The 14,710-nt window shown below is 45.0% G+C and overlaps 2 protein-coding genes across 14 annotated transcripts in view; both read right to left on the reverse strand.

The window, feature by feature from the left end:
- acads (acyl-CoA dehydrogenase short chain) overlaps positions 1–14,710 on the reverse strand; it is a 276,335-nt gene that overhangs the window by 196,361 nt on the left and 65,264 nt on the right. The window lies entirely within an intron of this gene.
- The window catches only part of mctp1b (multiple C2 domains, transmembrane 1b), a 109,201-nt gene that overhangs the window by 69,064 nt on the left and 25,427 nt on the right, over positions 1–14,710 (reverse strand). For all 13 annotated transcript variants that reach the window (XM_064309523.1, XM_064309522.1, XM_064309526.1 and 10 more), the window contains exon 2: positions 3,386–3,500. In XM_064309523.1, the coding sequence (XP_064165593.1) occupies positions 3,386–3,500 (115 nt within the window). The remainder of the gene's footprint in view (positions 1–3,385; positions 3,501–14,710) is intronic.

A 14,710-nucleotide genomic window follows, 5' to 3' on the forward strand; every position in this document is an offset into this window, starting at 1 on the left:
TGGCCAACAAGATGAAGAGAACCCCTACAGTAATGAAGTGGGTGCCACGTTTACCATCCACGTGTTGGGTATTTTTCTTTCCTTTGATTTTATTTTGGATGCTGTTGTAGGTATAGCCGTGATTACAAATGGGCCTCTGCGAAAGATTGTAACTGGGTGTCCTCTTGTTGATACCACATTTTTGTTCCCAGGTTCACACTGGAACTCTCACAAATACATTCATCCTGGTCAAAATCCTTTTATATGCTGTCGTATGCACATAACTTTACCCTAAAACCCAAAAATAACCAGAGACAACGTGCTGTAGCCACTGCTAATGATGTCCTATTGAAACAAGAAGTTGTGGCGGTTCAGTACGTGACATCAAAAAAAACAGACACACTCTCTCAGATGCAGCTTGTAGAAACCAGAAGCAGATATAAATATTTAACAATAACAGAAGCAGATATAAATATTTCACAACAGCAGCATATGAGCCACCAATGCACAAACCGCATATATCAAATAATACGCAGCCAGAACAGCAAGATCAACACAAAGCAGAGACAGAGACCGTCTCTGGTTCGCTAGCATTAGTTACGCGAGCAGTATGCCCATATGCAAGAAGGGCTTTGCGTGGTCCATTCTTCATGCAGCCCTGCTCATACAGGTAAGTGCAGGGGCTCTTTTTCTGGGATTACTGGCTTAGTGTGGAGCTTGTGGCTTTGCCAGCTATAAGATGCTACAGTTGGCTGAAGTTTGTGGATTTAAAATGTACAATAGCAAGGGGCTCTGGGTGGGTGGGGGTTTGGTGGTGTATCTAGCCGAGGTTTACATTCATTTTGTGTGCACCACATGAATATTTTACAGGTTGACTCATTTTTCAGGAGTGCTAATCAATTCCATCGCAGTCACCGTGCGAGCACGCATCGCTGGAGCTCTTTAATGTAACGTGGCCTTCTCGCAATGATTATTCATTTAATACGCGCGGAGATGACATTCGTGAGGCTACGCGCAATGATCCGATTAGCCGGGCCTGTGGAGAAATTGCCTCCCCCACCCGCCGCCCCCTCGCTCTCCGCGCCCCGATGACGCCATCGTTCCTTCTTTAAAGAAGAGACGCGGCTCTGTTCGGTTCTATCACGCGCGACCGAGATTGCGTAACTCTGACAAGCTCTTTCCTTCAGAAATCTGAGGGAACAGGAGGGCGTATTTATAGACCAGTTTCCGTGCGACACGTGCGGCTTCTGGGATCAGCCAGGGGATGGAGCTCATGTAAATATTAGGTTTGTTCCTCCCGGTGATGACTGACCCCAGTGCAGTCCCCAAGCTGCTGCAGAGCTCCTCCTGAAAGGGAATCCCTCATATAGTGTGTATTCTTAGCCTGCGATGGAGGACGAGCTCCAGGCAAATCACAGCATTAGACAGCACACTGAACATAAGCAGACTGCACTCAACCAGTGGAGGAACACTAAGGACACCCGTATCGAAACAAACTTCAACCTACCATAAATACAGCATAATTCAATAAATTAATGAAATCATATGTTTTTATAATTAATATCCTGAATGAATTCTAAGAAAAACCAAGGGCAAAAAAGAAATTACAACTATTCTCCCTCAGCAACAAAGTTTAAGAGCATGCGTAGGAAGTAATTCATTATTTATCCGATCCACTCAGCAGCCATGGCACAATGAATATTAACAATTAAAGCCAGTGAAGACCTCAGGTCCCTCAGGAGGTTAGAACATGAGCACAATATTACTCATAACTGGCAACTATACAAGGAATCATTTGATGCTAAGTACATGGTATCTTTTTTCGCTATTAATTTCCTCACTGGCATGAGGCAATACAGAAGAGACATGGCTCAATGAGCAGAGTCTTGCTTTCCTCACTGCAAGAGCGTTCTGCACAAACTCAGCCACTACTCTGCAGAGCAGTAAAGACATTTGTCTGGTTGCCTTTGTGTGCTCCAGAGAATCAACTAATCCTCACATTCGTTAACTGTGAATATACAATCTGCATTTCACTGATTCCGCATTCTGCGTTTTACTAATGGCGGGCTGCGGCTGGCAGCGTGGTTCAGAGTGACGAGGTCAGAGACTGCTTGTGAGACATTGACCAATGGCAGGGCAGGTCTGCCAAGCTTTCCCAGGTGATCGAGAGACACCATAAAATTGGCCGTGTTGAGGTAGATTAAGCTTGGAAGACTGGGAAATCTAAAACCATTTAAAACTCCATGAACCTGTCAAGGAGGGGGAGAGAGTGAGTGTGCATCTGAGAGGGAGAGAGAGTGAAAGGAAGACAGAAACAGAGAGAGGGAGAGCTGTTCCTTTACTGCTTAATCAAGGTGGGGTGTCAGTTTATTCAAGATTTCCGGTGAGAGTGTAGAGCGTTGTCTAAAAAAGAAAGCTCTCCTGTCTGCTTAAAGCAGTCAAAGCCAGGCCCAGAGCCTGTATTTCAGGCTCCATATTCTCCAGCTGGGAGCCCGGATCAGAGAGCAAAACACACAGAAAATCCACAGGTACAGCAAGTCAGATCTACGCTTCCTAAACTCCAACCACTCCGAACCCGCCGCGGCGACGCTGTCTCTGACATGACTGCCTCAGATCCCTCTGGTCATTCCTTTGGCTGCGCTTCACGGGTCCAACCTCTTCCAGCCCAAAATCATAAAGTATCCACACCCTTTTCTGTACACAAAATGGCCACGTCCATCATTCACAAGTAAATAACAGTCATAAATAGCCTGAATCTGAGCTACCATAGTGAAAGAGTGAATGCCAAACAAAAGGACAGGGAAACAAGCTACCGCATTCATACCCATTGATTTAAGTGGACCGCTGCGTGTTCAAGTTGGTTATAAAATGATAATTCGTTTGATCCCTTTTTCAACTGTTTAACTGGATCTGTGCATCTGCTATAACTTGAGATATGGCAGCAGAAGCTCCACAGGCAACAGAGAAAACGATCAGTAATGACAGGCCAAAGCCTCCGTTTGCTGCCTCTCTGTGAAGGCAACACGCTCTGTCAGGACCCACATCACTATTGCTCTGGTCTTCCTGAACAAGGCCAGCCTTGTCTGCCCTGCCCAGTGCTTCTGGAGACGTGCGCTACGACATGGTCAAAGACTTCAAACAGAGAGGGAGAGACAGGTACAGATAAAGGCAGAAGAATGGGTAGAACAAATGCATGAAAGAGGGTAAGAGACAGAAATGGAAGAAAGAAGAGGAGAGAGAAAAGTAGCGAGAGAAGAATAAAAACAAAGGGATACAGAAAGAGATAGAGAAAGACAGATAAAGAGTGAGAAGAGTGTGTGAGAGCGGGAGAAATACAGGGGAAGAAAGGGAACATACAGAAAGCAATAGATGGAAGTATAAAGAGAGAGAACTTTCCGGCTCTTACCTCCCCTGTCCCGTATGGCCAGGTTGTGCCCGCTCTTCAGCACAAGGTCCAGCTGGTACATCCCTGAACTGGCGAGGGGGGGTTTGGCATTACCTGGTCCCACTATGTTGATTCCCTGTGGGGGCCAGAAAGATCAGAGTGAGTCATAGAACAAGTGTTCAGCATACAGCGACTGATCGCACACACAAGCACACACACGCACGCACATGCATAAGCACACACACAGACACACGCACACGCACGAGTACACACACAATGTACACGCGCAAGCATGTGCAAACACACGCACACACCCAACACACTTCTCCTGTGTCCTCCCAATACACAGTACCAGATCCCGAACACATACACACACATCTCCTGCCCTCCAAACATCCAGTATCTACTGGAAGAAACCAATGCCTAGATTCCATCAAAATTTATCCTCAGTTCCTGTACTGAGTTAAGTGTTGTCAGTACTGGATTATTGTTTTATACTACTGTTTGGGTACAGCAGATTGTGTGACTAAAATGGTGAAATGGTCAAAAATGACAGTGGATTGCTTCATAGGGACAACGAGAGAGATAGATAGAAGGAGACAGCTATTGTTGTTTGATATTAATGCATTTTTAGGACATTGTGAACCCAGGGGAAGCAGCAGTCAGAGAGGTGACAGATGATTGACATCTGAACAGATGAACAGACGGATATAGCTGTGGAGACAGCTGATTGGTTCCTCTCCTCAGAGTCAGGAGCCAACACCAGGGAGAGTCTGGCACACCGACACCCGGCCCTGAGACTGCTAATGCGCCCAGTTTGACAATCACCAGAGGTGGAAAATCCAGCACCAGAAAGTAAACGTTCTGCTCAGTATTTTGTTCCTATCAGCTGGATTTGCTTATTAGTACAATTCTTCAGCCAGGAGGTAGAACTAATCAGCTGGCTGAGGTAGGAAGGAATTTTACTTTCTGATCCCTGGACTTCCCACCTCTGAGAGTCACGGAATACCCTCGATCGGGTTTGACGTCACAACGCGCGGAGGCAAAACCGAAAAAGAGAAGGATGAAAGCAGGGGAGAGCTTTCTCACCGCGGCTCCAGCCTGGCGAGCTGCCAAACTGCAGACACAGGGTGCTAAAGCAAGCCCCACTCTGCTGCAGCCAGCCCCGGCTAGCACGTAAAAAGACCATTCTGAGCCACAACTCATGCTCTCTCACCACGACAGCGTGAATCATACGCTCTAAGGTGCTGTAAATAAACAACTTCTATATTATATTAGGAGAGAAAAAAAAGCATTTATTCAACAGCAATGCCACTGGGATTGTGTGGCTCCAGGCATAACGTTTGATTGCAAAAAAAATACATTTTTTTTTTTTTTTGAAGGTTCCAAAAGAGGAAGCATTGGGACAAATACAGAAAAGTGGGTGGGCAGGGCTCTGTGATTGACGACAGAGTGAATCACGGCAGAGCGAATCACGGCAGAGCGTGGTACTGAGAGACAGGTTACTGTAAAGCTCAGGAGAAAGTCCTGACCCCCTGCTACAGATTGGGAGGCCCATTGCCTTCCTAATTCTTCCAGATGTAGTGAGTCCAGCAACCCTTATCATTAAGCACTCATACACAGCAACGCCCATCTGGCACCTGGTAACATTAAAGGTACAAGGGGCTCTGGCATGGAGGTAGTGGGGGTCTGATACCTGCAGATAGCAGCTCAGTGGAACAGTTCAGAGCTCAGCAGTGTGATGAGGGCTCCAGCTGAACTGCAGCCTGTAGGCTACATTCTCCTGCAAAGGAGCAGCGCTTGATTTGTGACAACGAGGCTCTAACAGGAGGGGGAGGGAAGATACAGCTGGTGACTGTGTCACTGCTGCCAGGGGCAGAGCTAGCATTGCTAGCCACTGTTTGAACACAGACACACGCACATGCACACACATGTACACACAAATGCACATGCACACAAACACACACACACTTGTACCAACATGACCACAGACATACAAAGATTCAGACACACAGTGCACAAAACCACACAAGCATGTACAGTATAGGGAAAGGCCAAAGAGCCAGGTAAAATTTGCCACACCAATCCAGTAAGCTTGTAGGATAAATGGGAATATCAGTTCTGATTAGAAAAAATGCCTAATTGAGAATTGATTGAATTTTCCATAAAACAATACCACAATGAAAAATCTGTGCACATTACAATACCCACAAGGCTATGTTATGAGGAAAGTCAGACTCCAGACCATTCATTCTGCTGATGGGAACTGCCTCAGGATTTCTCCAACTCATGCACTAAAGGAGGATTGCATAAGCAATGTACACAACTGTGCATTTAACATGGTTTTACATAAGCAGAACCATGTAAAACCGGTGACATCATCTGTCAAAGATGCCGATATCAAGCCAAATCCCAAGAGCCTTCGGCAATATTCAGATTTTTAAATTAAGCAGCAGAAACAAAAAAAAAAAAATGATACTACTGACTGCTTGTAAAGTAGGTACTACGGAAACACTAAGCCCATTTCTGAATCTTTCGACTGAAACACAAATTGCACAGTTTTATACTGTTAATCTGTTTTTGTGCAGTATAGGCGAATTCTAGGAAAGCAAAAAAAATCCAAAATGTCAGATGGCATTTTAAAGCCGTGAGCCAGTGCAAGGCAAGTGATAATTCAGACACAGTAACGTAAGCCAACTCGGCTGAGAAAGCAAGAGCTGGAAGCCCTGCCATGTAATGTTATTCGCCTATTCAGAGATCCTCCATTCCCCACAGTGCCCGCCCACCATCCCTCCACATCGAGATATCCTCCATTCCCCACAGTGCCCACACACCTGCCTCCCCAACAACCACCATCATTACTATCACTCACTGCCTCTGTCTGCCATCTCATTTGTCTCTGTTCTGTCAATGATTCAGTTACCCACAATGCCTCTGTGACATTGTCGCTGTCATACCTGCACAACGCTGGGTAGATACTTTACATGGTGCCTTCCACCATACCTTAACAAGTGGTCAAATAGAGCACAAACCATGAGTATACTTGTGCCTGCTCTCTCTGGCTGACTGGAAGGGTATGCAGCTGATTGGCTGTGGTTGCAAAGCGCACTCACGCTTACACTTCATTGGGTGCAAGAAATCAAATGCAAGGCACAAGTGCGGGCAAATCCATCTCCATCAATCCCGTTGAGGAGGTTAACAAATTAAATCCATTCATTTAAAAATCCTCCGGCAACATTGTTTACACTTTTCAATTCATTAAATTAATTTCAATTAATTTCTAAAGCTGCAGCAGAGCACCTCACCTCCCAGCCAATGAGGGTGTGGGACTGGGAGAAGCTAATTAAAAGTTTAATTAGCCATTGAAAGCCTGGGCAACTAATATCGAGTCTCCACACACCACTGGGGGTGGGCGGGAGTAATGGTGGAAACCACGGCGGGAGGGAGTTCATCTCCAATCAATCAGGATTTGGGATGACCTCACGCAGAAGCAGATGAAAAGCAGAGTGGAAACATCCAGGCTCTTCGGGGAGGCGCTTGAGTCATATCAAATAACTCGGCTCAGGGGGGAAGCAGGTTGTTATTTTCTCTCCCTCAGACAGATGAATGCAGAGAGATTTGCATTTGCTTCATAGTTCTTTACATAGTTTAATGCAAATGCCTAAATCCTTGTGCTTGTGTCAATTTTAGTACAGACATTAGCTACAAATACTAACCCCCAACCTGACTGTTTCACAGGTACCAGGTATAGACAGGTACAGACACCACCACATAGCCTAGCTACCAACACCAAACCCCACATTACTGTTTCATAGCTACCTATAGACAACTATCACCACATCAACTAAGTAAAGACACCTATCACCACATTAGCGAACTACAGATAGGCCTACCTATAACCTTAGGATATTTCAGACAGCTACTTCATATGTAACTCATGACACCTGTTATGGTCGGCTCGAAGGGCCGCAACAAACAGGTCCAAGTGTCTCGAAAACAATCCAGAAACCGATTTAACAACGAAACCCAGACATTTATTAATATAAATTACAAACTAACACACAAACTACAACAAATAAAAACCCCACAAAGTACACAAACCAAAAAGATCTCCACAAAAACCACAAACCACACACAGCCCCAAAGAAGATCCCCCCCAGCCTCACACTGCAGGGCTTATGTTGGCAACAGGCAGGTGGAGGCAATCAAGCAATTAGGTAATTACCTCCACCTGCACTACCCAGGCAAGCAGAGGCAGGGGACTTAACACCCATGATCTTTTGATGAACTTACTGCTGCTCTCTTCCAATCGTTGGTTATTAAATATGCTCCCCCCCTTTCTAATTGATTGTTGTCTTTGTCAGTAAGCCAAAAGTTTGAGAGGAACTATGCTCTTTCTGTTCAGTGTCGCCCCAGCCAGCTGGACTAGCATGCAGTTAGCCTCCTAAGGAGAAGCCTACCGTCCCCAGCAAAGGGAATTAATCATTCTCTCATTGCTTCTCTGGGGGTGAAGTCTCAGCCTGTAGCAGAGTCTCTGAAAACCACTATATTCTGCCCCTCTACACTCCTGTAGCCTATATATTATGTTGGATCACTTGTATTATCTCGATGTGTGGGCCCGGATTGCTGCACGTTTTGAACCACAGTGCCCATCAGCCACCACACACAGCAGCAGATACGGTTAGCCCGCTGAGCTAAAGGCCAAGGTCCCCAGCCAAGATAACTAATTTAAATTTTACTGAATGGGTGACGTCACATCCTCTAATGGTAGTTCATGTGCCAACTCACATCTCTGCTACATACTCCACGTTTGACCTCCAGCAATGACTTCAGTCTACTGATCATCAGATTTTCCCCACATCAGATGCCACTGTGACATTACCAACGCATGAAAACTAACTCCACTTGTGCACTGAAACGGCACAAATGAAGTGTGTAAGTTTTGCCAAAGCCCTGCTATAGAGAATTCCCTTCACACTGAATCACAAACAGCAGTTGAGCTTTGGGTACACTGATCTCATTAAGCTCCATCAGAGCATAAATCTCATTCTCCAGGAACATTTGTTATTTTAATCGTTAATATTAGCTTAACAAGAATCCTCATCAGTGCCGGTATACATGGACCAATGCTTAGATCGTATCACGTTGCTACACATTTAAACAGTGTGTTAGAGTAACAGAGGGAAAGTTCCCCTGCTTGCATAACCTTGCCACAGGTTACAATTCCAAAAAAGAGGTCCAAGGCACTCGGTTGTGCTTGTAAGTTAAAAGCCTTCATTCCATTATGGGAAAAAGGTTTAAAAACACCAGCGCGTTTCAGCACACCTGAGCTCAACTGAGCCTTCATCAGGGCCACCCTCATGATCCCTTTTTGAAACTGAAACCTGCTGCAAGGTTATGCAAGTAGGGGAACAAAAAATCTCTTATACTGGTGTTCAGCCCGTTCTGAAGAGCACCGGTTGAGTTTTACCGCCACGGATATTACACTAAGTAAAATTCCCAATCCATCAATCATTAACAGAGGGAAAGACTGTTTTGGGATACAACCCCATAACACTCACTGGTGTGAACAAAAAAAAATCCATTCTCGGAAATATTAAATCTAGGAAATTTTGCTTCCTTCTGTTAATGATGATGGACTGGATGGATTCATAACTGTCAATCATTACATAAGTCCATATGAATATAATGTATCAGTGTCACCAGAAACGCTGCCCATTTACACTTAATTAATGGCCAGAGCATTACACAGGAGTATTTCAGTGAAATGCCTTATACATTTAGCTGCATGTAATGGGTGGCGGGTAGCACAGAGATGCTAGCCAGGGCCCTCTGTCTGACTGCATTAACCCCTGAGAATGCACACCTATGCATTACTCAGAGGCGCTATATATAAGCTCTCAGGTACAGCCTATTAGGATCAATGTCATATAAGCAGAACTGCTGCAAAAGAGGATTCAAAAACTCATCTCCCCATCTTACTGCATTATTAATGGGGCTATTTAAGAGGAGTAGTTCTACATTACACACTCGTTCATCATCATTACATGCCACTTGTCAGAGCACGATTCCCCCGCTGCTGCCTGGGGCCTCCGCCTCTCTCAGGTTTGGGATGTCCTGCGAGTGGCCCTGCGGGGCCAGCGCATCTGACTCGCCCCAAATCTGACTCCACACCCTGGTCTCCCTTTTTGGGTAATTTCTCCTGTTTCCCATCCAGCACAGTGTCACATGCCACGCCCAGTACCAGCCCTCAGGCAGCCAAGCCCCGGCCAGCACCTCACGCAGGTACCACAGACAGCCTGTGAGTTCCCCTGTCCTGGGGAATGCTGGAAAATCACTGCTCTGTGTTATGTTTAGTTGACAAGCATGGAGCAGGTAGAGAACAGGCTACAGGTGTGGAGGAAAGAGGATTTTATCACTGTATCCAACATACAATAAACAGTGCGCAAAAACTGGGAATAGCCTTTGGAGATGAATGAATGAATGAATGAATGAATGAATGAATGAATGAATCATTGCATTTATATAGCACTTCTCCAAATGCTCAAAGTGCTTTACAGTGATGAGTGGGAACTCACCTTACCCACCAGCCATTTTGCACCAGAATGCTCACCACACATTAGAATGCTCACGACAAATTATAGAGATTCCATTATAAACCATACTCTATACAAATAATATACAGTAGGTCTGAATTCAATTTACAATTGTCCCCAATTCTGACTCATAAATAAATGCGCCATTTCTTTCTTTTCCAGAAGTACAGTGTGGGCTGATAGGCTAGCACAGGTCAGCTGGGATGGTGATGCCCTCAGTACAGCGAATAAAGGAGCTATTTCAGGAGCTTCCTCATGCCAATCTCACCAACCACTCAAAGCAGACATGAAAGCAGGTGATCATAAACATGCACCTTCAGCACTTGTAGGTTTTTTTTTTTGCTAACCAATTATTTTCCGCCTTTCAAAGGAATAAATCTGAATTCATTCAACATATGACCTTATGTTTCAGTTAGAAATAAATGCAAGCGTTGGTTTTGCTCTTAAACAGAGAGCGGTGAGTTCATTTAGCCATTTCCCATCCTGTAGTACTGTGTGGACTGGAAGGTGTTAAGTAGTCTTCCGAAAGAACACCACAGCAGCTCAACACCCGGGGATAAACATGGAAGATTCCTAGCTGAGGCAAAGGCGCAGAGCGGCTTCGCTGATGCTGATGAGTCAGTCGCTGTTTCATTACCTCTGAAGAGTCCTGCGCCGGAAGCCTTCATTAGTCACAGAGACACCCCCCCCACCACCCCCCCATCACACCGGTAACAGCATTCAGCCGAGTCCAGCCTCCACAGAAAAGGGCCGATTTGCGAAAAGATATCGACCTCCTGTGACACAAACAGCATCAGGACGCCCTGAAAACCAGCACCGGTGCGCACGTGCCCCGGGTGCCGATGGCCTGTCACTGCTCAGCGGCGTTTGCTCCCCGGCCAATCGGCCCCGCTGCAGGCTCGCGACTGTGCAGTAAATCCGCCACGCACTGGCACAGAGAAGCAGGCCGCATCGGGAACTGGTGTGAGGTTGTGGCGATTCATGGCTCATCGCAGCAAACTGGAGGGGCCAGTTAACAAAAACAAGTGTGCCAAAAGATATTCCTTTACATTACAAAGGAAGAGTGAGGTAGTGTGGTACATTCTGGGTCCTGGAACAGTAAGTAATGCATCTACTCATTAACAGCAAAAATAAATCATTACCACTAAATAAAATAGTGCGCACTTCTCAGCTTATTACACAACCGCCATTAAAGAGGACCTCTCGGAAGCTGGCAGCCTACATTCCATAGACAGCAGCAAGGCCCACTAAAGCTGATTACAGCAGTGTACAAACAATACCGTGGTAAATATAGTAACTTGGTGGTCACGTATTCTAAGCATTGAATCTGTGGGATCCAATTAGCGTGATGCTATTTAAGACCTGCTTATGTTTAAAGAGAGGCAGTGCCCCCTGAGGCTGTGTGGACAGTTCAGTTACCGAGGAAATCGGTTCTTGCAGGAAATAGCTAGAAACATAGCCTAATCACAGAAGTTCCAAAGCGTTAGATTGCACGCATTTTCTTTGGTTCTCATATTCATCCATTACACAGATGGTAACAACTGCAGTATTGAAGTAGCAGAACATGAGCTTGGTCCTTCCCCCCCCCCCCCAACCACTACCAAACAATGGTAAAAACCAACGGCTGCCATGCTAGGCTACTGTAACTAACTGCAGTGTTTGTACCTACATTTCGCACACACTGTCACACTCTGTCATATTGACCTGCGATTGGCTGGTCAACAGCCCCGTGTCATTAATCTTCTCCAGTTCCCCTCTGACCCAGTTAAAACAACAGACCAAGCTGTCTGCTGCAGACATTGGAGTGAAGCTTTAGCAGTGTGTCTATCAAATCAAATCAAAATGGATTTACATAGCACATTTTACTAAACATTTTCACAATATGCTTCGGAGCACACCAAGCCTGAAACTCCCAGCAGAGAAAAGCCTACGGTGACAGCGGCAAGGGCTCCCTAAGAGAATCAAATGTGCAATAAAATTTAAGAAACATCTGATGTAAAATGACTGTATATCCAAGCAAAATTGTTTTGCTTCACAAACGTATTTTTGCACATTCATCATTTTTAAATGGAACACATAGTTTTTTTAGGGAAACCTGGGATTGTCACGTGCGCTTGATACATGAGAAATGTAGCATGTGCTTTGGTCAGTTTATCACCCAGTGAGGCGCTTCCACTCTGTAGCTGACCTGGTTTGCTGTGGATGTGAATCATAAGATATTAATGAGAACAGCATTAAGTCTTCGGCTTTGTCTGCCACATCTGTGGAAATGCATGAACAAGATTATGCTTTCACAAACATAAGCAATCAGCACTGAGGTTAAGTCCCGCTGGGTCACACACAGATTACAGGGCAATGCAGTGGGCACAGAGCATGTGAACCACAGGCTTCGCCGCGGTACCACAACGAACGTTCAGATGCCTGAAGCGCGGGGGCAGGATGACCTATCACAGCTGAGAATAAAAAAGGAAATGCTTCCAAATCTGACAGAAACCCTGCACGCCACACTCTCTGCTGAAGGAAAATCTGACAGCAACCAGGCTTCCAAGTGGTGCAGTCGGAAAAAAAGCCAGATCCATGAGCGCGACTTTGTTCCAACAAGGGCAGGAATGGTTGAAGTTAGCCTTGTTTGTCAGATTCATAAGCTCACGGCACTATGAGCCTGAACAGGTTGCTCATAACCTTGTGGTAATATAAGCCTGACCAGGTTGACACTGATGTAAGTAAAATCAACCCAACATCACAGACTGTAACTTCTCTCATCAGAAGCTCTAGAGGTAAACATCTGTGGTTGAGACTGGTTTGACTCAGCCTCAGGTTATTGTTGCGGTAATTCCCCCCAGTTGCCCTCCAGGCACCCACAGGTTATCAGCTAATGCCAGTGTGAGATGCTCTTCCTGCCTGGCGGTCTGGTGTGGGACTGGAGTACAGCAGGCACAGCAGTGGCTCCAGAGGCATGATGGCTGATTTCAAAATGGAGAGCAAATAATGACAGTGAACTGACAATGTTCGCTTACCAAAAAGTTCCCTTTGTAATGATCGTGACCTGGCTAAACTGCTTTTTGCTGCAAATACAACAAAAATCCCACACACTAGCACACTTAATCATTTTTATTCATCTATAAACAATCCCACACAATTCAACTCAATGTTTTTTTCAACAACACCAAAAATCCCACACACAGCATTTGATGATGATTTAAATTCCACAGTGCACCTCTCCCTCGTGCTAACGTCAGTGTTTTTCACTCCTCCTCCTCCCCCATGTCCACCTCTCCAGCCCCCAACAGGGGAACAGAGGGGAGGGGGAGGTTTCTAAAGCTCTTTCATGGTGTGCCCCATCTCCACCACTCAAGCTCTTATGCAAATATGTTGCCATAATGATTTCTCATGCATAATCGCACTTCTTTGGTGAATCCCTAGTTCCTCCCACTCCACCCAATAGCTGTTGATGGCTATTTGACGGGTGGCCATAAAGAGGCCAGGCCAGAATCCATACTTATTAAGAGAGCCAGTCACTGACCAATAACTTATTCTGGAGGGAAAACAAAAGATGTTTAAAGTAATGTGGTGTGGGGACAGTTGAGGATTGAACAGCGCATATATTCTTAAAAAATAAACCCACCAGTAAATGAGAACCTGCATTTGAAAGGAAAAAATTATCATTTCATTTGTTCTTTGGATTCGTCACCACCTGATACAAGCGTACTAGCAAAATAAGCACTTGAGATAAAACAAACACTCAGGAAACAAACACTGCTGTCTGTGTTAATCTCTCTCTCTCTAAAGAGAGAGAGCTTTTCTGACAAGATCACTGACCAGCGTCTTTCCAAAAAAGAAAAATCTACTTCCCCAATCACTCAGCTAAAAAGAACGGACAATCTTCACAAGTTTAATTTAACTAAACTGCAATAACACTGGAAAAAGAAGTAGCCTAGTTATTTGTTGAAGTAGAAACACTACAGTCTGAGGAAACACCTCAAAATGACCACCAGGCGAACATAAACCCTTCAAAAATCACAACAACTCCTACTGACTGCTTTCTGTCTCACAGAACAGGCTACAGTTTCCAATTCCACATTTTCATAACAGACATGCAATGTCTTATGGAAGAGAAATTATGACATTCAGATTCTGGTGTGTGGTAGGTGGCCACTGTGCTTCCTGGCAGTTGAGCTGTGGACTTAGGAAATTGCAGCACAGCTATACTCTCTGCCTTAGTCTGTACCTCAGTCTCTTTCCACCTCTTTACATGCTGTAAAAATGATGTCTGTCAGACTAAGTAAATCAGCCAGCTTCCTCATCTCAAGATAGAAACATTTATCAATATCTCAACAGCCAGCCGTCCATCTGTAGCTCACAACTGCACTTATTCCTACACACAAACACATACTAACACACAAATATAAACATACATGCACGTACACACACATATGCACACAAGCATACATACACACACACACAATCCAATGCCTGCATAAGTAAACATGACAGGTTTAAGTTGTCTTTCAGTATTTCATGGTTAAAGAGCTATCTGAATGAAGCCCATGCATTGCACTGGTCTTTCTTATTATGTCACTATAGGTGCTCAACGTCAGCGCTCATGCATGACTGCTTGCCTGTCAATCACTTCAGATTTTTACACATTTTTCTGGACACTTCAGACGTCAGCTGAGCCAGCATCATTTCACAAGAAAAATTCTGCCTCTCTACTTTTTCACCACAGACCTGCAAAATGTGTGTTAATATT

Source organism: Anguilla rostrata, chromosome 14 (genome assembly GCF_018555375.3).
Source record: "Anguilla rostrata isolate EN2019 chromosome 14, ASM1855537v3, whole genome shotgun sequence".
NCBI classification, from domain to species: domain Eukaryota; kingdom Metazoa; phylum Chordata; class Actinopteri; order Anguilliformes; family Anguillidae; genus Anguilla; species Anguilla rostrata.